At 39.9% G+C, this 24,889-nt stretch overlaps 1 protein-coding gene across 3 annotated transcripts; it reads left to right on the top strand.

Annotated features, from left to right (window-relative positions):
* The first annotated feature begins 933 nt into the window (after positions 1–933).
* LOC131245935 (mitochondrial import inner membrane translocase subunit PAM16 like 2-like) lies at positions 934–23,399 on the top strand. Of its 3 annotated transcripts, none has more exons than XM_058245730.1 (6): positions 934–1,073; positions 1,385–1,457; positions 3,714–3,801; positions 5,223–5,356; positions 13,938–14,035; positions 22,995–23,399. In XM_058245730.1, exons 1-6 carry the CDS (start codon positions 1,057–1,059, stop codon positions 23,095–23,097), a joined length of 513 nt encoding a protein of 170 aa, XP_058101713.1. In that variant the 5' UTR covers positions 934–1,056; the 3' UTR covers positions 23,098–23,399. The 3 variants fall into 3 exon arrangements, with proteins under 3 accessions (XP_058101713.1, XP_058101715.1, XP_058101714.1); XM_058245732.1 differs by having other exon boundaries at positions 935–1,073; positions 13,938–14,067; positions 23,128–23,399; XM_058245731.1 differs by having other exon boundaries at positions 936–1,073; positions 13,938–14,067; positions 22,997–23,399.
* Positions 23,400–24,889: the final 1,490 nt, after the last annotated feature.

The raw sequence follows: 24,889 nt of genomic DNA on the forward strand, positions 1-24,889 counted from the left end.
TGGTTACTATGGTATGATCCACTTGAGCTTTGGATTTGCTTCAATTTTGGTCGAACTCCTTAAATGAGTTGGAAAGACAGATGGACAACTTGGATAAACCATATACATTTAGGGCGTGTTTGGACAGTCAAGAGAGATGGAATTAGGTGGGATTAGGAGGGTTATCCTGTGCCATCCCATCCCGTCTGCTGTCTGGGATGGCGGGGATGTATTTCATCCACCGCACCCTCGTAAACGCCGCCTGGATCCTACCAATCCCAGGATGCATGTTTCATTGCTATGTGGGGCCCACTGAGATATCAATGAGATATCCACTCCGTCCATCATTTTCACCGGCCTACATTTAGCCATAAACCCATGCTGAGGCAGATATCCATTATTGAGTGGGGCACACCACAGGAAGCAGTGGAGATGCAAACCCATCCATTAGTTACCGTCCAAACACTCTGCTGTGTATCCCATGGCCTATCCAAACCCATGGGATCAGGGGACAAACACTGACACCACCATCATTGCATTAAATTCCATTTCATCCCTCCTAATCCCATGGGATCGGTCTGGCCAAACATGCCCTCACGGTGAGCTCAACTGAGTTTACTCAGTACGATGAGAGCACGCCTGAGTAACTCAGTTCACAATCCAATTTCCTTATGAACTGGTTGGATGGCAAATAAATATTTCAGTGGACCTGTGATGTTTTTAATGGTAGGAATTTAGTTAAGATTGTTTCCTGTAGTGTGACCCACTTGAGATTTGGATCGGCTTCATTTATTGGATTTTACTCTAAAACGAGCTTTCAATACGGATGGACGGTGTGGATGTAAGGAAAGTGCATCACCGTGGGCCGCGCAGTTAGGATCCGAAACCGCCCCTGGCCAAACAGAGCCCGTTCGGCACTTACACAGAAGAAAAATAAAAGACAAGAAAAAAGGAAAAAAGAAAAACAAGGGTTAGGGCTTACCTTGCTACAGCAGAGAGAGGGAAGGAGACGCTGAGAGAGAGAGAGAGAGAGAGAGAGAGAGAGATGGAAGGAGACGCTGAGAGAGGGAGAAGGAGATGTCGGGTCAGAGCAGGTACGTGCACTTTCAATGCAGCTGCGTTTCCACCTCCATCTCCCAACTTCGAAATGGAGCCGTTGCCTGTAACAAAGTAACCTGTGACTTAAAAGACACCTAACTCCTCTGTTACAGTTCTTGCAATCTTACCTGATAGAAAGTGGTTGAGACTTTGTTACCTGTAACATTTCTCCCCCAAACACAAACTGTAAGAAAGTCACCTGTAACTTTCTCACATTTCACACAAGTTACAGGCATCCAAACGGCCCCTAATTCCTCCAAACACATGCTTTCTCTCTCTTGAAATCCTGACATTTCTGAAACCCTAGGTCAAGAATTTCAGCTGCTCCCAGTCAGAGGTTCTCTTCTCCCATCGATTGGTTCTATCCTATCAGAGCCATGGTACGCATCATCGTCCAGCCTTCTTCCTCCTTTCTGCAGATTTCCTTTTATTTTTTAATAACTTTTGATTTTTATACTATTTCGGTTGTTTTCAATGAACGGTGTGGATTTGGGGCTTATAGATCTCATGCGGTTTTGAAATTGTAGCAGCCTGCGGAATTTTTATGAAGAGATCCTCTCCATTTCTCTCCATTTTTTATTATATCTAGAAAGAAATGCATTTTTCCCTTTTTTTGAAGATATATTTTGGTTTATGATTCATTGGGCGCTGTTTGGTAGATGCGTAAAAATGAGTTCGTGTCATTTTAGTTAACAGTAATTATTTATTGGAGATATTGATCTCTAACACATAACGAGTTCATGTTAATTGTAGTTATGTATTAGAGATTAAGATCTCTAATACATAATTTCTGTTACTAATATGAGTTGTATGTATTTTTTAGACATCTAACAAACAAAGCCCCTTTTTTTTTTTTGAAGAATGAAGTCAGTTGATATGCTTGCCTGTGCATGTACGGGTATGAGTGTGCATGTGGGTTGATTTTATAACAAATTCAATTTAGGAAGTCGTGGATATACTTGCCTGTGCATGTACGGGTGTGAGTATATTGAGGAAGTCATTGATATAATTGTGTGTGCATGTATGGGTGGGCGGGCATGTGTGTGTGACTCAAGGAAGTCTATTTGTATAAAAAAAGCTTAATATTATATATGCAGTTTCCCCTTTTCTTTTGAAAGATATATATGTTGTTTTCATTTTGTAAATGTTGATGAAATTATTGACTAATTTGAAAATACATGTTTTGTCTATCAAGAGCTCTTTAGAAACAGGTCAATAATCTCACGTTAGGAAAGTTTGTAAATAACCCCGTTAGCTATCCACAGCCTTGGCTTGGGTAACTGGTCGTTGGACTTTCTCCAAGCAATCTTGAGAATTCTTGTTTCAAATGACTGCCAAAACAGAAATAAAGATGACCATGGGCTTGTTGGAGAGTTACCTGTCTAAGCGTAGAAATGAAACCATCTGTGTCATTCCAAATTCGTTTGACCTTGAAGTAGGGTGCCACCAAAGTATTGAAACATACTGATTACTTGGGTTTTGTGCCCACTGTAATAGAGAAAGAAACTAATTGATTGGATCCTCACATGGATGTTTTAAGTCCACTTTAAAGCACACTTTCTTCTTTTTTTCTTGTTACTTTTCCTACACACATTGCATTAAGGGGGTGTTTGATTTTTCAAATCCTCTTGTAAGCACCAATAAATAGATAGTGATTATTTACCTTTGTAATTTCAGTAACATTCCCAATGTGACATTGACGGGCATGACTTTTGAACTCTAAACCTGAGGTTAAAACGTAAAAATGGTGGGGCCCACCATGATGTATGTGACTTATCCATCCTGTCCATCCCTTCTGCAAGATCATTTTATGGCATGAGCCGAAAAATGAGGCAAATCCAAAGCTCAAGTGGACCACACCACAGCAAACAGTGGGATTTGAACGCCATACGTTGAAAACATTTTGTGGGACCCAGAAGTTTTGGATTAAGCTGATATTTGTGTTTTCCTTTTATCCATGTCTCTATGCCCCTATGAACAGGTTAGATGACAAACAAACATCAATGTGGGCCCTAGGAAGGAAATAACTTTCAACAGTGGACATCTTTAGGATCACTGTTTCCTGTGTTGTGGTCCACGTGAGCTTCAGATCTTCCTTATTTTTTGGCTCATGCCCTAAATTGTTATGATAAAACAGATGGATGGCATGGATAAGTCAACATACATCATGGTGGGGCCCACAAATTTAAGTCAGCCCTTTCCATACTGATTTTTGAAGAGGAAATACTCACCGATCTCTATATCTTGGCAAACATTCATAAAAAGTAATAATAATTTATTTTAGAGCATTTGAAAAAAAAAAGGGATGGTTCTTCAACTATATTCATTTAGTTAGAGATTTGCCTTGATGGAAATAAAGATGGTTCTTCAACTTTTTGTATGCCTTAACTATAATTGATCTGCTAGCTTGCCTCTGATATGTGATGAACTGGCCAAACCTATTACTCATGACCTTCAACAGCATCATTGAATAAACTGAATCTCCAAGACTGCAAATATCTACTTAACCATACTATTTGAAACTCCTTCCATATAATGCATTTTCCTTATGCAAGGACATTATATTAATGGCAATCATCCCTCAGATAACATTTGGTCATGTATCTTACTTTGTTAGTTGTTGTCATGTGGCACAGGCTTCAAAGATTCTTGCCAACTTGATTGTGATCGGCTCTGGAATATTGGCAAGGGCTCTAGTTCAAGCATACCGTCAAGCACTTGCAAGTAAGTTCTGTTGTATTTCACTGCCTGTCTTATTGGGATAAAGGTTACGAAGGAACATGTTTTTTTGGCATATGAACATGTGCATGCTTGTATGCGCGCAACATATCATGTCAGATAGAATACAATACCAATGCTAGGACCAGTTATTTATTATCTTATTCTAAAAGGTCTTGCTGTAAAAGCTCTGTAAATGTTAACGGATTCATTGAAATAACATTTAATTAATTAATTTATTATTATTATTTTTAACCTTCTTTTCTTTTCCTTTCTATTTTTTTTTTAAAAAATTATTTAGGTAAGCCAAGCTAGAACCTGAGACTTCAATGTTGAAACATACCATGTCTACCATCGAGCTACAAGCCTACAAGCTTGAACCCAAAAGACTATAAGGGGTTGTTTGGATGCCTATAATTTTTTAAGTTGTAAACACATTACACCTGAAAAGAGTTTCAGGTGTAATTGGTTTACATGCTGCCATTTGGCTTTTAAGTGGTAATCTGTTTACAGATAAACAGATTATGTGTTTGGCTAGCCTGTAAAGTGTTTACAATGAATAAAGTAGGTATTCATACAAGAGAGCTTGGGCGGTGAACCTTCCAAAATTTGTAAATCACATAACAAAGACTTGATCTTTTTTTTCTTAGGTCTTGAGAGAGCATTAAAGCATGCACACACTAAATGGATTGGATGTCTTCCACACATCACAGTGGGCCCCAAATGCAATCTAGGTGTTTTTAATGGTGGACGTCCCATCCTTCCCTCTTGTGGTCCATTTGATAATGGACGAGCTGTTTGTTTAGGGCCACAGGAGAGCATCAAGGGAAGTACATGATGGATGGATTGGATGTACCATACACATTATGGTGGGCCCCACATATCATGAGTGTATATTAATCATTGTGTTCTAACATGTATAATGCCCTTTTAGCTGTAAAGACTTGTAATCTGAAACATGACTTTTTACCAGGTGTAATCTGTTTACAGCCTGTAAAGCCTTTACAGGAAAATACATGAATCCAAACAGCCCCTGTAATCCCCTTACAACATAAGGACTTTACAGGCATCCAAACGACCCCTAAAGTGTTACCTTTTTAACAAGAAAAGTTAGTAGAATGCAACAAATGTTGGAAGTAAAAATCATAAAACTGAATATTAGTCCCATGTTATAAATAGGATACTTGTAACGTTATCTCTATCAATATCCTGGACTTTTAAGAAATGAATAGTCATAACTTCATTCTTGTGTATGTCTCCATACCAGTATCCGTATCTGGGTATATTGCTATGTGGTTATTGTAGGAATTAATAATTTCTTCGCTGTAAGCTGGCCTTCTGCCAATGCATCACCTGCTGTTTTGCACATGCAAGTGCACACATTAGCACACAATCTGGGACTTTATCTTTTTGCATGATAATTGCAGATGCATCAAAAACTGGTGTTGCACAAGAAACAATACAAAATACAGTACACAGAACAAGCAAAATCAAGACTGAACAAGAAACAAGGCAGATTTTAGGGGTCACTGAGGCATCATCTTGGGAAGAAATCATGAAGGTTGGTTCCTTTTTTCATTGCTGGTTTAATTATGCTTTGCACAAATGTCTATATTTAGACTCCATGAACAGTTGAATAGTCTCTTATAGGATCATGTTTTAATGTCTGTGAATACATGCATGCACACAAAAATATGCTGCTTCTTTTATATTCCTGCTATTAGGAATATTGTTGCTTCCTATTCGATTGACTACTAGTAGAAAGCTAGCCGAATTGAGTTGATTGAAATTCAGGTTGAGTTAATGGGGTTACATCTCATGGATTAGGTGTAACACCTGTGAAAGTTTCAAATTTAATAATATATATATATATATATTTATATCTTATCTTATATCTATCTTACCATATCTTATCTCTATCTTATCTTTATCTTTTCTCTATCTTATCTCTATCTTATCTCTATCTTATCTTTATCTTTCTCTATCTTATCCTATCTTATCTCTATCTTATCTTTATCTTACCTCTATCCCTAATCTTTCTTCCTTATATATACCCATAACCCTCCCCGTATCTCTCACGTCTCAATCCCTCAAATAAGTTTTCCTTTTACGGAGTGTGTCGTAAAAGGAGTTCCACTCCAACTTAGATATTTGTGTCGTAAGAGGAGTTCCAATCCAACTTAGATATTAGCAAAAAGGCACCCTGCGGCAACTAAGAAAGGGAGAAAAAAAGAGAATTTTGGAGAGCTTAGATATGGTAAGTTTATATTCTATTCTTTCATTATTTTTGGTGCATTTAATGTAGTTTGACTCGATTTATGCAGTGAATGGTGTGGATTAGCCACACATTCATTATATTGATTTGTGGGTATATCTGATGTAAAGATGATGGAAGTCTAAAATTCTATGTGAAGCTTCTCGTCGCAAATATTGATTGGTGTGCAAACGTCTCTACTATAGTCGAATCATATTAGATCTGTACGGATCATACAATCCCTAAGGCCAAGATATACAAGGGCCCTAACTTTCAGATCAATCTGACCATCAGATGGGCCACACTGATTAGATTTGAAAATGGTTAATAAAGAAAGCTTAGATTTTTGCGCAAGTGTTAGGATCACCTGGCGTAGAAGGTCGAGATGGGCCATCGGTGTATGTGTGGTTAGATCTACACTATTAATTCAATGTGTAGAGGTAAAATATGTCAATACCTCAAGAATCTAGATGATCTAATCATCTGGTGGGCCACCCCTATCAAGCATTTTCCATTCAATTTCAAAATCTTAAAAAGAAAAGAAAAGAGAAAAATCTAAATTTGGATGGTTGAAATTTTAATTATTTGATCATTTAGGGTTTGACCACCTAGAATGTTAATCAAAGGTGGGCCCTACCGTGTAATATAACCAGATAAATAATAACGTTGTGGATATAATTGATCGGATTTCTTAAATTCAAACCAGCCTGATTACCTTATGGATTCTACATTACTAGACTCAGGTCAGTAGCCCATCGTGTCTCATGATTCATTGGAACTAAAATAAATTATTCGTAATGGTTTAATTGATTGATGTACTGATTTGAGTGTTTTGTTTCTATATTGTATGATGTGGTAAATTATATGCTAATTTGTGCCAAATTGCATGAATGATAATAATCGTAAGTTGAATTTTCTTATCAAGACAAGTATATATGACAGTTATGAAAATGATACATTCATATATCATCCATCTTTCATTACATTTACATAATGCATGGTTGATCCTAGGGGCCCTCCCTAGAAGAAATGTCGATCTTGGTAGAGCGTTACCAGATGCGGGCTATGCCTAAGCCTACTGAAAGGTGGAAGCCTACCCAACGAGTGGATGTGGGTTGGCGATCTCCAACTCAAGCAGATAGACGATCATCTCATCTAATGCATTCATACATCATTGCATCCATATAATTCTGCATATTATGTTTCTCTCATATTTTAATTTTGATAAGCGTGAACTATGCTAGGTTTTCTCATTAGGCCTAGCCAGCTTACATTTTTATTAATGGAAAAACTGTATAGATGAGCAATTATTTGATGAGTTGACGCAGGAATAAAAAGTTGTGGTAGAACTGGTGCACGACACACGTGAGACATAGCCGTAACTATCAGAAGAGGAACTGGCCGCATTTGGACCATTCCTAATTATTTAATTAAAATTTTATTTGTTAGGATGATCTGATTAGTTGTATGATTTTAAGCATTTGATTGATTTTATTTTTTGATTGATTTTATTTAATTGAATTGTTCTACGTCTATAGCAAGTATTTATTTGTAATTTGTATTGATTGATGAATGATGCCTAATTTATGCTGATTGAATGTTTATGGATGTTGAGAATGGACAAATGTTGATGCTTAAATCATTTTGCGTGAATGATTGTGAATAGACCTAGTTGGAATGCAAAAATGAATATTACTTTTGTCTCTGAATAATCGTATAATGGAATGAAGTTAGTACACTTTGTGTACGAGTTACGACTTGAAACTCGGGTCTGAGGGTGCACGCTCTGTACTCGAATTTTGGGGCGTGGCATTAGGACCTCGGCTGAATCCCCCTCGTGGGCCCCAAATCACATGGGTATTGGTGTGAAAATGCCCCTGCATTAATCACCCTTGGTAAAGAGTTTTGAGCACGAGACCTCTCGCTCTGATACTAATTTGATGTAGGACAATTAACCACTTGCTCTAAAAGCTCGAACTGTTAGAGTATGATGAATTAATCACTGTCTCATAGCCCAGGCCCCACATCTCATGAGTTAGGACCTCGACCGAACCCCCCTCGTGGGCCCCAAATCACATGGGTACCGCCTCACACAAGCCACCCGCCTCACATGGGCCTCCCAACCCGAGTGTGTACACGCATCCCACAGGCTACCCCACTCGAGCCCGGTGTGAAAATGCCCCTGCATTAACTGGTAGGTAATGAGATAAGGGAAAGTAGAGTTATATGGTTTGTCCATGTGCAAAGGAAACCAAGATCTGCATCGATTAGGAGTGATTTGGTTCAAGATGAAGGCTATAAAAGGTCAAGGGGAAGGCCCAAAAGGACATGGCGGAAGTAGTAAGAAAAGACCTGAGGATCTATGGTTTAACTAAAGATATGGTTTGTGACAGAGTGGAATGGCGAAACAAGACCATGTAGCTGACTCCAATTAGTTGGGACAAGGCTTAGATGATGATGATATTAATGTTGGACTCGAGTAAAAATTTCTAGGCAGGGTGAGCAAGATACGATGCCTAGGTGAATGGATGGTGTCAACAAGGAGATCTAGGCATTGAAGATCAAGGTATTCCATATCGGTATCGGTTAGCGTAACGGTGCACACCGATATCGATACAGATACGGGGGTGTAATGGCAATACAGGGGTGTAACGGCCCGTAACGGTGCAAATTTTTTTTCTTTTCCAAAAAAAAATGAAAAAATATGGATTAAATCTAGAATATTCTAAGCATTCTAAATCTGTATTCATTTGTAAATTGGAACATGTTTATGATGGTGTAATGGTCCACTCTTTGGTGAGAAGTTGCATCAGACTGTCTGATGAATTTATGAATCAAACAACCTGGAATTAATTGCAAACCTTTTATATTTAGTTTTCTAACTATATAATATCTGTATAAATTTATTATAATGAATATAATACCAAACCATCTTATAGTTTCAAGTTTTCCTTTTATTTATAGTACTAGTGCATTGCATACTTCGTGACTCACATGCATTTTATTTCAATATATAGAGTTTAGGGACTTTTGTATCCTATTATGTAATTCATCTACCTAACAATTTGATATCATTTTTTCCCATAAATCTTTTTAAAAAATAAAATTAAATTGAGGTCAATAGTGTTGTCGATTCGGGGCTGGTTCGGGGACCATTTGATGCCCCAAACTAACCTCAAATTAATGCAATCTATTGGCCCTTACCCCACTAATGGATTGGTGGACATTTAGTCGACAGTGAAAAATGAAAAATATCAAATGGTCTTATTTCAAAAAACAATTGGAAAAAAAAGGAAGGTAAATCCAGATCTCAGGTGGACCACTAGTGGGCCAGGCGGGCCACCTTGATGTATTTGTATATCAATGCCATCGATCTATTTTGCCAACTCATTTGAAGGCATGGTCCAAAAATTCAGGTAGATCTAAATCTTCGGTGGACCACTAGTGAGTATTCCTTTAAAAGTGGGGCTCACCTCAATGCATTTGTTGTATATCCATGTGGGCCATCCTTTTTGCCAACTTATTTTAGGGCCTGGTCCAAAAAATGAGGCTGATCCAAATCTTTGGTGAACCACAAAATAAGGATTTAATGCCCACCATTAAAAATTTCTTAAGACATTTTTTTTTTTTTGGGATCAAGCTACTATTTGTGTTATCCCTTCATCAAGGTCAAAGTTTATGTGACCTTATCAACAGGCTCGATGGAAAATAAACATTATAGTGGACAACATGGATATACTACACATAAATTAAGGGGGGGCCCATGTAACAAAATAGTGCAAGTGCACTATTCAACGTGCATCGCAGAGCACGTTAAAAAACAAATTTAAAGGCCACGCAGTCCATTCCGTTTTTGATACCGAAATGAAAAAGAAGAGGGAGGGAAATCGAAAAGAAGAGAGAGAGAGAGAGAGAGAGAGAGAGAGAGAGAGAGAGAGAGAGAGAGGAAGAAGAAGAAGAAGAATGGCTGCAGCTGCAGCAGTCCGAGAAGAAGTGCATATATATATATATATATATATATAGAGAGAGAGAGAGAGAGAGAGAGAGAGAGAGAGAGGAATGCACACCTTTGCACACGTGTCATGGGCACAAAATCTAAACGGTCCATGTGATGCGGCACCCCTTGAAACCTCACAAGCCCAATTTTTAGCTTGATCCAAAACTCTAGTGGCCCATAGCAAAGAGAAATGCAAATCAAGGGAGGAAATTATTTCCTTTGGCAAGGCCCACCAGAGTTTTGTATGGGGCTGAAAGTTGGGCTTGTGAGGTTTCAAGGGGTGTCGCATCACGCGGCAAAGGTGCACACGGGTGCTCATATATATATATATAGAGAGAGAGAGAGAGAGAGAGAGAGAGAGAGAGAGAGAGGAATGCTCACCTGCACACCAGTTCTCATGAGAACTTTTTGAGAACTCATCTCCCGTGATATGATTGCAAGATATAAATCGTCCACGTGATGCAACACCCCATGAAACCCCCAAGGCCCAACTTTTACCCTGATTCAAAACTTTGGTGGGCCATGGAAAAAGAGAGGCAAATCAAGGGAGGAAGCTGTTTTGTTTTGCTATGACCCACCAAAGTTTTGAATCAGGGTAGAAGTTGGGCCCTGGGGGTTTACATGGATGGTTCAGATCTTGCACTCATATCACGTGAGATGGGTTCTCAAAAAGTTCTCATGAGAACTGGTGCGTTGGTGAGCATTTCTCTCTCTCTCTCTCTCTCTCTGTCTCTCTCTCTCTCTCTCTCTCTCTATATATATATATATATATATATATATATAAAATGTGGCCAAGATGATGGCGTGAAAAGGCAATACCATTGCTACCCTGTTAATTGGGAGGGAAGGGTTTACAAGCTAAAAGCAGTTTGTAAAATGAAAAGAATCATGGTTGGGAAGGAAGTGGAGTTTATACTGTGAATGAAGGGATCGCTGGCTTGGCTGTCTTAACTTCACTAATCATCACTCTGTTGATTGGGAAAAGCTTATATGCTTTATTTAAGCACTGTGGTTACGAGGTGGTGGCAAGTGAACATGCTTGTTGCTGAACAAAGGCAAAGGGTTTTTGTTAGAAAAATCCAAAAAAGAAAAGAAAAAAAATGATTTTATGAGAAAATCTTGGAGTTATCTAAATCTGGAATATGATCTTTGACCATATGGATTGAGGGAAAAATTACCAACATTTCATTTGTTTAATTTTTCGAAGCAGTGGAGTTGAGCATTGTGGTGTTCATTTGTTGTGTGTATTACATGCAACCTGTCCAATAGGCGGACCCCGACTATGATGATCATACAACCAAAATATCAGGTCGATCCATTCATATGGCAGGCCATGTCATAGAAAACAATGCACATCCCAGGTCCAATTGGGCTTCACAAGTGTAACTACGCTGAAGTAGCATCGTGTGGCTAAAATTATTCGTTTCCTTTCGTTTTCCTCTAGTCATCTCGTTATGAAAGGTGACTTGAGTGTGGTGCTACACTACATGGAGTAGAAGTTTCCATTGGGATGTGGCTAATATGTTGGAGGAAGCTCTTGATCTATGTGCAACCAGATGTTTCTCCTTGGCACATGGTCCACTGATTGGCTAATTTGCAAGCAGACCTCCTGGCGAAGGAATGAGTGTCCATATCTACTTTTTAAATTTTGGATAGGGCTTCATCCTTTCTCTTGGCAGTCGGGATCTTGTTTTCAGGCCCATTTTCTTGAGCTTTCATTGTCTTTTGCTTCCTTTGTTGGTGCTGCTATTTCTGGTTTTTTAATAAATGAAGTTTCATATATATATATAGTCAAATGATCAGCTAGGAACCGGTTCTCACCAGAACTCGTGTGAACTTTATGAGAACTCCTCTCACGTGATATGAGCACAAAATTTGAATGATCCACGTGATGTAGCACCCCATGAAACCTCCAGGGCACAACTTTTACCTTCATCCAAAACTTTAGTGGGCCATGGCAAAAGGAAACCGTTTCCTCCCTTGATTTGCCTCTCTTTGCTATCTCCCACAAGAGTTTTGGATTAGGTTGAAAGTCGGGCCCTGGGGGTTTCATAGGGTGCCACATCACATGGACTGTTCAGATTTTGTGCCCATGACATGTGCGAACGTGAGCATTACTCCACACACACACACACACACACATGGAAGGCTGACGTCTAGCATAAGTTTCATCTACTCAAGTGGGAAGAGGTATGGAAGCCAATAGATGAAGGAGGTGCGGGTATTAGAGTGTTGGAATCTATGAATGTGGCCTTGCTAGGGAAGTGGTTGTGGAGGTTTGACAACAGCGAGGGGAATTTGTGGAGAGAGGTTATAGCATCCAAATATGGAGTCTAGATGGGAGGCAAAGGGAAGTTCGGTTTATAGAGCATCAGGCATATGGAAGGATATTACTTCAATAGCTCCTTCATTTAAGGAAGGGGTGGTTTTCTCGTTTGGTGACGGGAATTGCATTTGATTTTGGGAGGATACTTGGTGTGAGGTTGACTTCTCAAGGCTTGCAAGGTTAGCTCCAACAAAAACATAATAGTAGCTGGTTGTTTCTCAATAATTAATGAGAGGTGTTTGGTGCCTCTCTTGTTTTCGGGTTTTATTCAGTGAGGAAGCGGATGATTTCGCTAGGCTACTAGAGCGACTACATAATATTCATCAATGTTTTAAATAGATGTGGTGTGTTGCGTAGCGTTCAACCCTCCATAGTGTGTAGTGTAAGCTACACGATACTTCTATTTTTAATTTTAAAATAAGATAAATAGTAAGATTAAAAAAGCAAAAAAAATATAACAAGGTCACATTCTTCAAAATAAAAATCCCACAAATAAGAGTATTAAGTACAATACAAATGTTACATTGCTCAAAATCTCAAATTTTCAATTAATAGTCTCTAGACTCTAGTGTCTAAAGGTCATCTTCATCAACTAATAGACTATCATCATCGTCATCCTCATCCACTTCCTCACCATCATCTGCATCTGTATCTGCATTTGTATCTACATCTACATCATCCATGCCATGAATAGTCTTTCACATATCTCCTTCCTCTCTTATAGGAGTAAGAAATGATCCCATAAGACCACCTACACATTAAAGAAAGAGATTCATTGGTCTTTTACTTTCTTTGTGAAAAATGTTCATGTAACTTGGTCTATAAGTAGAAGCACTTACTTAAATCAGTTGCCCTTCTTGTTTGAGGAAGGTGGGGGCAAACTCCTCTAGAAATATTAGATGTTGATGGTGCATTGTTGTCAACTGGATCATCAAAGTCCAGAATAGTTGCAATGGCACTAATATCAAAGGCCATATTTTGATCTTTGAGCCAAGATGGATCAATTGGGAGAACAAGGTCTTCTTTCTCAGGAATCCATTTATCATTTGAAGCAATGTGGTCCACCAATATAGGATCCATTGCCACCCTCCTCTTCATGCTTCTTTCTCTCAGTTTCATTGCTGGTTTAATTTTGCTTTGCACAATTATCTATATTTAGACTCCATGAACAGTTGAATAGTCTCTTATAGGATCATGTTTTAATGACTGTGAATACATGCATGCACACAAAAATATGCTGCTTCTTTTATATTCCTGCTATTAGGAATATTGTTGCTTCCTATTTGATTGACTACCGGTAGAAAGCTAGCCGAATTGAGTTGATTGAAAATCAGGTTGAGCTGATGGGGTTACTTGATTTTGTTTTTGTTTTTTTGTTTTCCTTCATTAAAACCTGAGAAAACTCGATTCAGTTCTCAGAAAGCTGTCTAATATTTTTCCAGATGGCTGAACTCTTGTGGCTCGTTAAATTTGAATTTTACAGCTAGATCAACTGCTTGAGTTGGATTCTGAATTTTGAAGCCTGCTAAACATATCCAAGACCTTTTCAATTGACATTTATGCAGAAATACAATACGCTGTTCGAGAGGAATGCCAAGAACGGGAGTTTTTACCTTCAGTCAAAGGTTCACAAGGCTAAGGAATGTTTAGAAGCTGCGCACCAAGGGAAAGGACAGGGAACAGGTTGAAAATCTGGTAGGAGTATTTGATTCCTCTCACACTCAAATATACATTTTGCTGATTTAATGTATCTTTGATCCTTTTTTATAATTACTATTCATCATCCAGGTATATATATATATATATGATGTCTTTGAATTCATTCGATTCTAGTAGTGGAAAATGGGGTCTAATGATTTGTCTTTTAAGGTGAGCGAATCTAGTTGCATCGTGTCTCCATCCTACCTAAACTTCAATCTCCATCTTTTGCAGTCTCTGTTACCTAGAAAGTAGCTTTAGGTGTTTACTTTTGGTGGCTTTTTGGTTATTATATGAATGTTGGCCTCTGAAGTTTCATGTGATTGTTTCATACCAATCAAACTGCAGCAGAAATTTTATACGGCAGCTATAATACCAGCTGTGCTTTATGGGAAATGTTGGCTGGTTAAGGAACAACATGCTGATAGGATAAGCGTAGTTGAAATAAGGATGCTGAGATAGATGAGTGACAATATGAGGAAGGATAGAATTTGAAATGAATGCATTCGAGGGAACATAGGAGTAGCACTGGTAGGTAATGAGATGAGGGAAAGTAGAGTTATATGGTTTGTCCATGTACAAAGGAAACCAAGAACCGAATCGATTAGGAGTGATTTGGTTCAAGATGATGGCTCTAAAAGGTCAAGGGGAAGGCCCAAAAGGACATGGCGGAGGTAGTAAGAAAAGACCTGAGGATCTATGGTTTAACTAAAAATATGGTCTATGACAGAGTGGAATGGCGAAACAAGACTGTGTAGCTGACTCCAATTAGTTGGGATAAGGCTTAAATGATGATGATATTAATGTTGGACTCTTGAGTTAAAAATTCTAGGCAGGGTAAGCAAGATATGATGCCTAGGTGAATGGATGGTGTCAACAAGGAGATCTAGGTGTTGAAGATTGAACATTTTCAAAGCAAGATGGTTTCAAGTTGGAGGAACAAGCTTTGATGGTTTCTAACTGCTTCGTTGTGCATCAATCAGTTAATAAGAGGTTGCTAGTTGAAGAGGAATCGTTGTGCATCAATCAGTTAATAAGAGGTTGCTAGTTGAAGAGGAACCACAATGCAAAGTTGTGAGGGTGCACAACCATAGAGTCATGAAAATTTTCCCTCTACTCGAGGGAAAGATGACTGTTGAATTCAACCAGTGGAAAATAACAAGGAAGCTCACTCAAGGGGGATTAGTTTCAAAGAGCAATAAGCTTAAGATGGACAAGTTGTAGGCTTGCTTCTCCTACAACAAGACTTGTCAAAATTATATATATATATATATATATATATATATATATATATATATATATATATATATATATATATATAGAGTCATGCTCCCCTGCGCACCTACGCACGTGCGCACCTTTGCACACGTGCCATGGGTGTCAAATCTGAACGGTCCATGTGATGCGGAATCCCATAAAACCCTATATGACAAATTTTCACCCCGATCTAATATTCTGGTGGGCCATAGAAAAGAGAAATGCAAATCAAGGGAGGAAACTGTTTTCATTTTTCATGGCCCATCAAAGTTTTAGATCAAAGTAAAACTTGGACCTAGAGGGTTTCAGAGGTGCTGCTTCACATGAACGGTTCAGATTTTTGATCCACATCACATATGATGGGTTCCCAAAAAAGTTCGTACGTAGTACGTACGAACTGGTTCGCAGGTGAGCGTTTCCCATATATATATATATATATATATATATATATATATATATATATATATATATATAGACCCGGTCTCCTGCGCACCAGGCTGCAAGGAGGTTATATACGAGCTTTCATATAAGCTGTAAGATGACGAGAACGGCTGAGATTTAACCGCATTAAGAGAGAGTCTTAAAAAAAATGACTTTCTCCGAGACTCATGTTGAGACTCCTGTTGTATGTAAACACTTAGCGTGTGGTTGAGACTCCTGTTGTATGTAGACACTCAGCGTGTGGGATTAGCAATGGGCCAGCAGATGTACACATAAAGAATTGCTAGATGGATGGCTCGAATCTGGTACACATTTGCCACAGTGGTATGTAGGCACTCGACGTGTGGGATTAGCAATGGGCCACCATGATGTTTTTTTTTTTAACATCCAACCTATTCATAAGGTCATCTAGACGTGGATGAAGTGAAAATACAAATATTAGCTCGATCCAAAACTTCTCCAGCTCCCAAGAAGTTTTTAGTGGTGGACGTTCAATACCCATTTTGTGGTCCACTTAAGCCCTATACTTGCCTCATTGTTTTTCTCATAACTTAAAATGATATGAGAAAAACTATGAATGGCGTGGGTAAAACACTTACATCATTGTGGGCCCCACAAAGCCCTGCCCGGACGGATTGCTGTCCGGGTGGGGGTAGGATGCAATCCGCGTCCAATTCCAGCGTGCAAAGACAGAGTCTTAGCGCGAGTCTTGGAGGAAATCGGATTGCTTGTGTACTGAGTTACTCAGTACGCTCTTATCATACCGAGTAAACTGAGTTGTGCCCACCTTGAATGTATGTGGTCCATCCACGCCATTCCTTTGTCCATCTAATTTAAGGGGTTGAGACCAAAATTGAAGCATATCCAAAGATCAAGTGGATCATGCTACAAGAAATAGTGGGGATAATGATTACCATCGTTGAAACCTTGCTAGGCCCCATAGTGATGTTTATTTGTCATCCAACCTGTTCATAAGATCATACAAACATGGATGAACGGAAAACAAAAATATAAGCTTGATCTAAAACTTCCGTGGCGCCCCAAGAAATTTTCAACAGTAGAATTTCAATTCAACTGTTTCTTGTGGTGTGGTCCATTTGAACATTGTATGTACTTCATTTTTGGGCTCAAGCCATAAAATTATCTGAGAAAATGGATGGACGGAGAAGATAAAATACATAAATCATGGTGGTCCTCAGGTTTACTCAATACGCTAAGCGTAGTGAGTTACTACGCAATCTGCTTTCGTCTCGGAGAGAGTCATCTTTTTTGAGGACTCTCTCTCTCAATGCCGCTGAATCCCAACCGTTCTTATCATCTTACGACATATATGAAAGCTCGCATATAACCTCCTTGCGGCCTGGTGCGCAGGAGACCATGTGTGTGTGTGTCTATATATATATATATATATATATAGAGAGAGAGAGAGAGAGAGAGAGAGAGAGAGAGAGAGAGAGAGAGAGAGAGAGGCATGCTCACCTTCGCACGTGCACACCTTTGCACACGAGAGAGAGAGAGGCATGCTCACCTTCGCACGTGCACACCTTTGCACACGTGTCATTTGCCCAAAATCCGAATGGTCCATGTGATGCGTTGCCCCATGAAACTCTCAGGGGCCAATTTTCACCATGATCCAAAACTTTGGTAGGCCATAACAAAGAGATGCAAATCAAGGGAGGAAACTGTTTTCTTTTGCCATGGCCTACCAAAGTTTTAGATGAGTTCTCAAAAAGTTCTCATGAGAATTGGTGTGCAGGTGAGCATTCCTCTCTCTCTTGATATATATATATATATATATATAATGTGGCCAAGATGATGGTGTAAAAAGGCGATAATGTTGCTACCCTATTAATTGGGAGGGAAGGGTTTACAAGCTAAAAGCAGTTTGTAACATGAAAATAATCATGGTTGGGGAGGAAGTGGAGTTTATACTGTGAATGAAGGGATCGTTGGCTTGGCTATCTTAACTTCACTAATCATCACTCTAATGATTGGGAGAAGCTTATATGCTTGATTTAAGCACTGTGGTTACAAGGTGGTGGCAATTGAACATGCTTGTTGCTGAACAAAGGCAATGGGGTTTTTGTTAGAAAAATCCTAAAAAGAAAAAATGATTTTATGAGAAAATCTTGGACTTATCTAAATCTGGAATATGATCTCCCGACCATATGGATTGAGGGTAAAATTGCCAACAGTTCATTTGTTTAATTTTTCGAAGCAATGGAGTTGAGCATATTGTGGTTTTCATTTGTTGTGTGTATTACATGCAACCCATCCGATAGGTGGATCCCCACTATGATGATCATACAACCATAATATTAGGTCGATCCAACCCGTCCAATAGGTGGACCCCTACCCAAGTCATGGTTTCGCTTGATTTTTAAGCCTGTGGCCCACCATGGAATGGTGCATCTGACTGATGGGATAGATGTTCGACACACATCATGGTGGGGCCCACACAACTCAACCTCATGGGAACTTCCCATGAGGTTGACCTCATAGTACCATTTCCCATATGTTTATATAGTGAAATGCTTAGCTGGGAACTGGTTCTCACGAGTCATGAGAACTCATGAGAACTTTTTGAGAACTCTCACGTAATATGAGCACAGAATTTGAACGATCTACGTGATACAGCACCCCATGAAACCTCCAGGGCGCAACTTTTACCTTGATCCAAAACATTGGTGGACCATGGCAAAAGGAAACCGTTTCCTCCCTTGATTTGCCTCTCTTTGCTATCTCTCACAAGAGTTTTGGACTAGGTTGAAAGTTGGGCCCTGGGGGTTTCATGGGGTGCCACATCGCATGAACTGTTTGTCATGGGCAAAGGTGAGCATGGCTCCACACACACACACAGAAGGCTGATGTCTAGCATAAGTTTCATCTACTCAAGTGGGAAGAGGTATAGCCAATAGATGTAGGTGTGGGTATTAGAGTGTTGGAATCTATGAATGTGGCCTTGCTAGGGAAGTTGTGGAGGTTTGACAACGGGGAAGAGAATTTGTGGAGAGAGGTGATAGCATCCAAATATGGAGTCTAGATGGGAGGTTAGGAGGTAAAGGGAAGTTCGATTTATAGAGCATCAAGCATATGGAAGGATATTACTTCAACACCTCCTTAGTTTAAGGAAGGGGTGGCTTTCTCGTTTGGTGACGGGAATTGTATTTGATTTTGGGAGGATATTTGGTGTGAGGATATACCATTGGAGGTTGACTTCTCAAGGCTTGCAAGGTTAGCTCCAACAAAAACATAATAGTAGCTTTTTGTTTCTCAATAATTAATGAGAGAGGTGTTTTGTGCCTCCCTTGTTTTTGGGATTTATTCAGTGAGGAAGTGAATGATATCGCTAGGCTACTGGAGCAACTGCATAATATTCATCAATGTTTTAAATAGATGTAGCGTGTTGGGGAGTCGGTGGAAAGTGGAACAATTGGGACAAGGCGTCATGGGCATAGTGATCTCCTCTACACACGGGAGTTTTTCAACAATCAAGCAGCTTCTTCAGAAGGTACGGAGCTTGCCTCAAATAGTCGCCTAGTTCTGGGGGGTTCATACTCTAAGGTAGGATAGATGCAAGTTCCTGCCAAGCTGGTTAGGCTCAATGCATTTATGAATTTTCGACCGCTTCACTATCCATCCCTTGGGGAGTTGGTGGAAAGTGGAACAATTGGGACAAGGCGCCAAGGGCATCCATTATTGTGGCCATTTTTGTTTAGGGCCTGTTTGGATTCATGGAAAGCAAGGGAAAGGAAATAGTGTTTCCCATGAAACTCACTTTTTGTTGTTTGTCAAGCATTTGTTTGTGGGAAACACTATTTCCCACTTTCTATTTTTGCTAGAAAATACATAAATTTATTTACCTACCTCCACCCTTAAGAAACACATTTTCTAACAATGGGAGGAAAATGGGTTTCTCAAAGGTTAAAGCCCAAATACACCACCATTTATGTTCAATAGCCTCACATGTGCCACATTGTGCCAAATGAGACATTGTCCATCTTTGGTCATGCCCCACACACGCCACTATGCCACATGTGCCACCATCCATCTTGTATTCTGCCCCACGTGTAAAGAGCCTCCAATGTGCTAATGTGCCACATGTCACCATCCATCTTCTCCTATGCCTCACGTGCTACTGTGCATGTAACGTAATTCATCTTACTTGTGCCCCACATATGCAAAGCACCCCGCATGCACCAATGTGCCACACGTGCCATTGTCCATTTTCAATCCTCCAAACATGCCAATGGTGCCAATGTGCACAAGAGCTGTCATTTAGCTTTAGTGCCCACATGTCAAATGTACCAATATGACAAAATTTTGCTCCGGTGGTAGACTCTTAGGAGTTTCAACACCTGGTCAAGGGTTCGAGTATCCATAGGTGGTGAAATCCCACTAAGGCGTGAGTGTGTGGGTTGTGTGTGCATGTGTAAAACAAAAAAGGAAAAAAAAAAAAAAACAGTGAAAGACAGATACAAAGTGCATCCATCAGTTTCGGAATAACAAAATGGAAGTGCCTAGTTGCCTTCAGAAAAAAAAAGAAAAAAAAAAGAAGGAAAACAAGAGGTAGTTCCTACCACCTTGCCAATTGATTCTCATGTGGGAAAAGTCTAAAGAGTTGGATTCCCGAAATATGGTGATTCTTTCTCCTTCCACGAGGATATGCTTGGATTGAAATCATGATTCATTCCCACCCAACTATGTATTATAGTAACTGGATTTCTTGTTCCTTGTGGTTATCTGCCAGTGAATCTTGGGAACATATTTGTCATTTGATAGAATATTGAATATTATTGTGTGTGTGTGTGTGTGTGTGTGTGTGTGTGAGAGAGAGAGAGAGAGAGAGAGGGCTTATTGGGATGTCATTATAGAATCAAATTGTAATTAGTCTGATTAAGTGGATTGAATAACCAAATCGTAGAGAATGAAACTTTCTTAAGCAATTGGGTGGAGAAACACCTCTGTTGGAGGTGAGTCATTCTATAAAAAAATGGCACCATCAACAGAGGATGGAATCTGAGGCCAACATGGAACGCCCCTACTTCAAAAATATGGAAGGGCATTCGGTCTATGGGGGATCAGTCCAAGAGTAGTGGGAAAATGCTATTCAATGGGCTCGGATTCACGGTGAAGCAGGCGACAATATGTGGTTTTGGGAGGATGAGGGGATTGGCTATGGCTTTCTAGCAAGTAGATTCTCAGGTTTATACAACTAGTTAGCAGCAGGAATATCACATTCAGTGACTGTATGGACAGATCTGGGGGCAGCGATGTGATCCATAACCCTTAGAAGGAATTGAAATGAGGAAAATGAAAAAACTACCAACAGGTGTTGTGCCTGTTGGAGGAAGCTTATCTCATTCCTGATGAAGAATCCAGAATTCGGAAAAGGGGGGCCTTCAGGTTCATGCTTAGCAAGATATGCTTTTGGTGCCTCCAGGACTGAACTTCGTTCCCGTTTGTGGGATGGTTGTGGTAGTTGTGTGTTCCCCTGGGAGGAGTTGCTCTTGTTTGGCTGGTGGCTCTCAGCAAAGTTCTCACAGTGGACAAGCTTCAGAGTAAATAGGTGTGTTATGTGCAAGGCGGATGGAAAACTGGTAACCCTTTATTCATGCATTGTTCAGTTGCCAACTATCTGTGGGAAGCGATCTTTCTCATGAAATGGGCCTTGAGGCAGTCCGTTGGGGAGGAGTAGCTAGTAGCATAATGGCTTTTATCAGAAGGCTTGTGGAGTCTTCTGATTGTTATGAAATCTGGAGAGAGGAATAATCGGATATTTAGGGGCATTGAAATCTCAGAGGAAGTGCTCATCAATAAGATAGAATGCTCTATTTTGGCATAAGCCTCAAATTCCAGCCTCTTCAAGGAGCAGCCAGTGGCTATTATGGAGGAATATGCCCAGCTTGGACCCCTGGTACTCTCAGGTCAGGTGGACCATCTCCCCAGGTGTGTGGAAACTCAATTTCAGTGGCATTTTACATTGATTATTGAGGGTGCTGGAAAAAGGGGCATTCTAAGAGACTATATACAGCGCAGTCATTGTTTGTGTTTGCAGGCCCGATCTCCCCTCCTGACCTCCAGTTCAAGTAGCAGCTATCATTTTGAGATCAGCCATTCACAATCTTCCTACCGCTAGTGAGACTCCGATCGTTGTTGTTGGGGGGGGGGGGGGGGGGTCCAAGGCATGGGGCTCATGTGTTATTTGAATGGCATTAGGGCTCTGCCCTCTAGAAAATAAATAAATAATCCTTGGTATTCTGGGCTCTGAATTACACTCTTAAATTGGACCTGAAAGAAACACAATTGCAAGTTGAGGGCTACTTGCACATCATAAATACTGGTAAACAGCTTTAATTATCCCCATCTCTTGATTAAGTTCAATGTTTGCAATTGGGATCATCCAACCTCAAATGGACGCCCAAGGCATCAAGGTACATGTTGCAGCAAGAAACATGGCTACCAAATGAACTTAATTGGGACAGATTCCTGGCAGAGGAAGCACATGGCACAAGGACATGATGAGGTGCATCATGGTGAAGAGAAGGTGGCCTGTGGTCAGGGTTTTACGCCCTCTTGTGGGAAGGTTCAATTCGGTAAAGTGTTCAAGAAGCTGGAGCTGGTGTCTCATAGCTCAGGTCATTGGAACCAGTAGGTTGTGGCTACCTTGGGTATGAGTAGGCAGGCCATCATGCAACCTTCAGCTTGAAGTGTTCTCATCAATTGTGCAACTTAGACCAATCCACCCACCCTGCCATTTCACCCATAAAGGGGAAGACAGTAGGGTTGTGGCAGTCGACTGGAGTGGCCCGTTGGGCTCTTCTATTGAGCCCACCCAGGGCTGTGCCTCAGCTTATATTTGTCAACACTTTCTACCAGTCGGGAATGAATCTGGGCCATTTATATCTGCCATGGGCAGTGGTTGGGCCTTTACCTTCAGTTGTGTGGCATGTACATTTCACCACAACTTTAAATGGGCAGAGTTTGGGCTGATCTTGGTCTGGCCAGAACCTTAACCAACAGCCCTAACGGACATGTAAAAAGAAGAAAGTGAAAATGCGACGACACTCCAGAACAAAACGTCACATTTCTCAAATTGTTTGAGCCCAATTATTTTATGGTCATGTTCCTCGTATAGAGGGACCTCAAACTATGGTATCTGTTCTGTATATTATCAAATGTTTCTTACTTTGGTTCTTGACTGTGATGACTCATTTTTGTCTCACAGGAACAAGCAAGACTATCAACAACTTGGAGTCCTTGGTTGCAGTGTTGTGGTTCATGTCCCTTCATGATGAAAGGACTGCCCAACCCCATGAGCTCATTTAAAAAAATAAAAATAAATAAAAATCTTCCTAGGCAATTGGCGTTCTCTGGATCAGAAAGGCTATATTTGTTACGAACCTGTCACAAAGAACTTGCAACTTGAATACATGACATCAAGTGGAATAACCAAGGCAGCATTAAATGATGCAGCTAAATCCTTGATTAGAGATCTACTTTGTTTTGGAAATTATATGTTTTGTTTAGAATGAGTATTGCTAATAGGATGTGCTGCTTTTAGCATTTGACAGATATATGAGGACGTTGTGCCAGTCATCTTTTTTGCAATGGGAAGTTGTATGATTACTTAGGCAGCTGTATGACACTTGATACATGGGCACATATACATGTGGCATACATTAACTCGAATGAAACCAACTAAATCAGATTTTGCCGTAACAATCATAACCTCTTCCATTATAGTGAGAGCTTTGGCGGTTAGCACTTGGGGGTTGGTTGACTGATTCACGGTGAAGCTATCAGACAAGTATACCACACGGTCTGCACTCACAGAAGCAACTTTTTTTTTTGTTTTTTTTGTTTTTTTTTTTTTACACACACACTCATGCCTCACAGAAGCAACTTTTTTTTGTTATTTTTTTTTTTTACACACACTCTCATGCCTCACACAAACAACATACACCACTGTAGCGATTTGTACCCGAACCCATGACCTTATGTTGAAACTCTTGTGAGTCTACCACTGAGGCATGAGTAAGCACTTGGCCTGTGACATGACTCGCATTATGGAAAGGACCATTTATTATATGATTAAGATAGTCTCAAAGTAAATTTCAGTTAAAATAGTTCAATCAAAGGCTGATCCTACAGGATGTATGGTTCAGATCATAATTAACATTTTTATTGTCTGTCGTAGACAATCTGGAGGTGTGAAAATGTCAGTGTTAATTGGAATTGTTGCCGTGGTGTGCCACCACATGAATGGATGATGCATTCATGCTACGTGTTCAATTGATAAGAAATGCTGAGTTGATCAAAAGATAATGCATGTGTTCAATTGATAAGAAACGCTGAGTTGATCAAAAGATCATGGATTTCAGGCTATGATGATACACCAGATCACTGCTTTTGAATGGATAAGACACGTCTGCCATGTGTAATGGGGGGATGATGGACACGAGCAAGATTCCATCCCAAGAAAGGAGCGTAATTCCAAAATCGCATATTATTTTTTCTCTGCTCCAGTGCTGCTGAAATAGCCAGGCCAGGAGCCGAACGCAGCTTCAACTGCCCCAAAAGCCTGCTCTGTGCATCGATGGAGTAAATTTATTTTTTATTTTTAAAATTAAAAGAAAACAATATAAAAAGAAAATTTCCAAAAAAAAAAACTAAAAAAAGGATGGGTAGGAACACTTGAAGGGTCTGGTCCTACAAACCTCACAGGTGTTGCAAACGGCATATTCCTCGATTATTGTGGAATATGGAGACCGAGTCACGGTTTCTTGTTTGTCAACTTGTGGTTGTTTAAATGCCCCCACCCTAGTATTGACTCTTTCCTCTCTCACTCAATTGCTTCCTTCTGCCTCCGTCGCAACTCATCATCCTATCATCTCTTTCTCTCACTCTCACTCTCTCTCTCTCTCTCACTCTCACTCTCTCTCTCTCTCTCTCTCAGAGGGCCTACATGCTGATATAATTGCATCCTTGTTCATTAATTTGCAACATATGCTAGAAACTTTGTGAAGGGTCACATTCGAATCCAAAAATCAAAGGTCAGGATCATCACCAATGTGCTATTGTTAGCCATTGCTTGGTTATGTTAATACCAAGAACTTGG

The sequence above is a fragment of the Magnolia sinica genome, chromosome 5 (genome assembly GCF_029962835.1).
Source record: "Magnolia sinica isolate HGM2019 chromosome 5, MsV1, whole genome shotgun sequence".
In the NCBI taxonomy this organism is placed as follows: Eukaryota; Viridiplantae; Streptophyta; class Magnoliopsida; order Magnoliales; family Magnoliaceae; genus Magnolia; species Magnolia sinica.